The sequence below is a fragment of the Colobus angolensis genome, unplaced genomic scaffold (assembly GCF_000951035.1).
Source record: "Colobus angolensis palliatus isolate OR3802 unplaced genomic scaffold, Cang.pa_1.0 Scaffold233, whole genome shotgun sequence".
Classification (NCBI taxonomy): domain Eukaryota; kingdom Metazoa; phylum Chordata; class Mammalia; order Primates; family Cercopithecidae; genus Colobus; species Colobus angolensis.
The window spans coordinates 1,242,928-1,244,868 of record NW_012115522.1 but is presented as its reverse complement, the minus strand read 5'-3'; the positions used below and the strand labels follow the sequence as shown (position 1 = coordinate 1,244,868).

The window sequence follows — 1,941 nt, the reverse complement described above, 5'->3', positions numbered from 1 at the left end:
TGGTGAAACCCTGTTTCTACTAAAAATACAAAAAAAAAAAAAAATTAGTAGGGCGCGGTGGCAGGCCACTATAATCCCAGCTACTCAAGAGGCTGAGGCAGGAGAATCGCTTGAGCTCGCGAGGCAGAGGTTGCAGTGAGCTGAGATTGCACTGCTGCACCCCAGCCTGGGTGATAGAGAGAGACTCCGTCCCCCCAAAAAAAAGAGAAAAAGAGAAAAAAAAAAGAAAAGAAGAAAAGAAAAAAGGACTGACTGGTCAGGGAAAGCGAGTCAAAGAAGCTTAGAATTTCTCTACCAACTCAGAACCAGGAAACACCATTGCAAGGCAAACGTGTGTCACGGCTCCGGGCACAGTGCCACTTTTTTTCTTGGGGGAGAACATTAAGTGCCTCAGTGTGAGAGCATCTATTACTCAAAAATCTGGGCCATTTCTGTGCTTTTCTTTGAGCCTGTGCTTGGGGTGACTTCCCCGCTTAACACCCCAGTTAACACTGTGGTCCTTCACTTCCCTGCTATGGGAAAACAAAAGGGGGAACATTTATCCTTTACACAGCAACCCTCCCACCCAGAGGCAACTCTCTAGGAGTTTTATAAATATTAAATTGTCTGTACATGGACAATGTAGAATGTGTGACTTAGCGATTGCTTGTTTCATTCTAGGCATTGTGCTAATAATCCTTTATGAGAAATATATTTATTTAATATTTAAAATAACCCCATGAGATAGGCATTATGTTTTCTGTTTTATAGATAAGAAGAGGGCATTTGGGTGAAGTATATTCACATACACAAGGACACTTAGTTAGGTGAGGGAGTTAGGACTCAACAGGCTGAATCCAGAGTGAGAAGTCTTTTTTATTTTATTTTTATTTTTTTGACAGGCTGAATCCGAAGTGAGAAGTCTACTCTGCTTTTTGCCCTACTATAGTATTTCTGGCTTTTTCTTTCTTTCTTTTTTTTTTTTTTGTAGAGGCTTGCTCCATTGCCCAGGCTGGAGTGCAATGGCGCAATCTCGGCTCACTGCAACCTCCACCTCCTGGGCTTAAGCAAGTCTCCTGCCTCAGCCTCCTGAGGAGCTGGAACTATAGGCGTGAGCCACCATGCCTGGCTAATTTTTTTTGTATTTGGAGTAGAGACAGGGTTTTGCTATGTTGGCCAGGCAGGTCTCGAACTCCTGGCCTCAAATAATCTGCCCGCCTCAGCCTCCCAAAGTGCAGGGATTACAGGAGTGAGCCACCGCGCCCGGTCACTATCATATTTCTGGATATAAGAGTAAAAATAGCCATCCAGCCTACCTGGCACGAGTGGAGAATGAATCCATGATGCAGAGATAATTGAACAGAAATGCAAAGGGAAATGCAGCCCCCTGGTAAAATGATACAGGATGGAGAAAGAACAGCCGAAGCCACTCCATTAGGAACCAGAAAAAAAAAGCCTGTCTTTTCCAGTGTCCTTAACTGATGCCTTCCTCCAAGAGTAATCTCAACCAGGCTCTCTGATCTTTTTATCTGGTTTAGTGGGGCTAGGGTGAGCAAAAGGCAAACAAAAGCTCTGGAGATAAGCAGAATAAAAACTGGCTTTCTGATTGAGGAACTGCACTATGGAAACCAAAACACATTTTGGTGTAACATTAATCATGATATGCACTGAAAACATTGCTTTTGGGAGTTGTGGTTTTGTTTCATTGACAAAGCATACCATTTGCCTTTCCAGTTGTCACGCTGTCATATTTTCTTCACTAAGTTAATGAAAAATCTCATTTCCCAACTATGGACAGACAACTCTGTGGACTGAAAAGGGGAAACAAGAATGTGACCAGGAGGAAGGGAAGCAGGTTATTTTCTTTTTCTTTTTTTGAGATAGGGTCTGGCTCTGTCACCCAGGCTGGAGTGCAGTAGTGCAACCTCAGCTTACTGCAACCTCCACCTCCCCAACTCAGGT

General features: G+C 43.6%; 1 protein-coding gene across 1 annotated transcript in view; it reads right to left on the bottom strand.

Moving 5' to 3' along the window:
• The window catches only part of MBOAT4 (membrane bound O-acyltransferase domain containing 4), an 11,365-nt gene extending 9,868 nt beyond the window's left edge, over positions 1-1,497 (bottom strand). The window contains exon 1 of the mRNA XM_011944543.1: positions 1,296-1,497. Coding sequence (XP_011799933.1) covers positions 1,296-1,414 — 119 coding nt within the window. The 5' untranslated portion in view covers positions 1,415-1,497. The remainder of the gene's footprint in view (positions 1-1,295) is intronic.
• Positions 1,498-1,941: the final 444 nt, after the last annotated feature.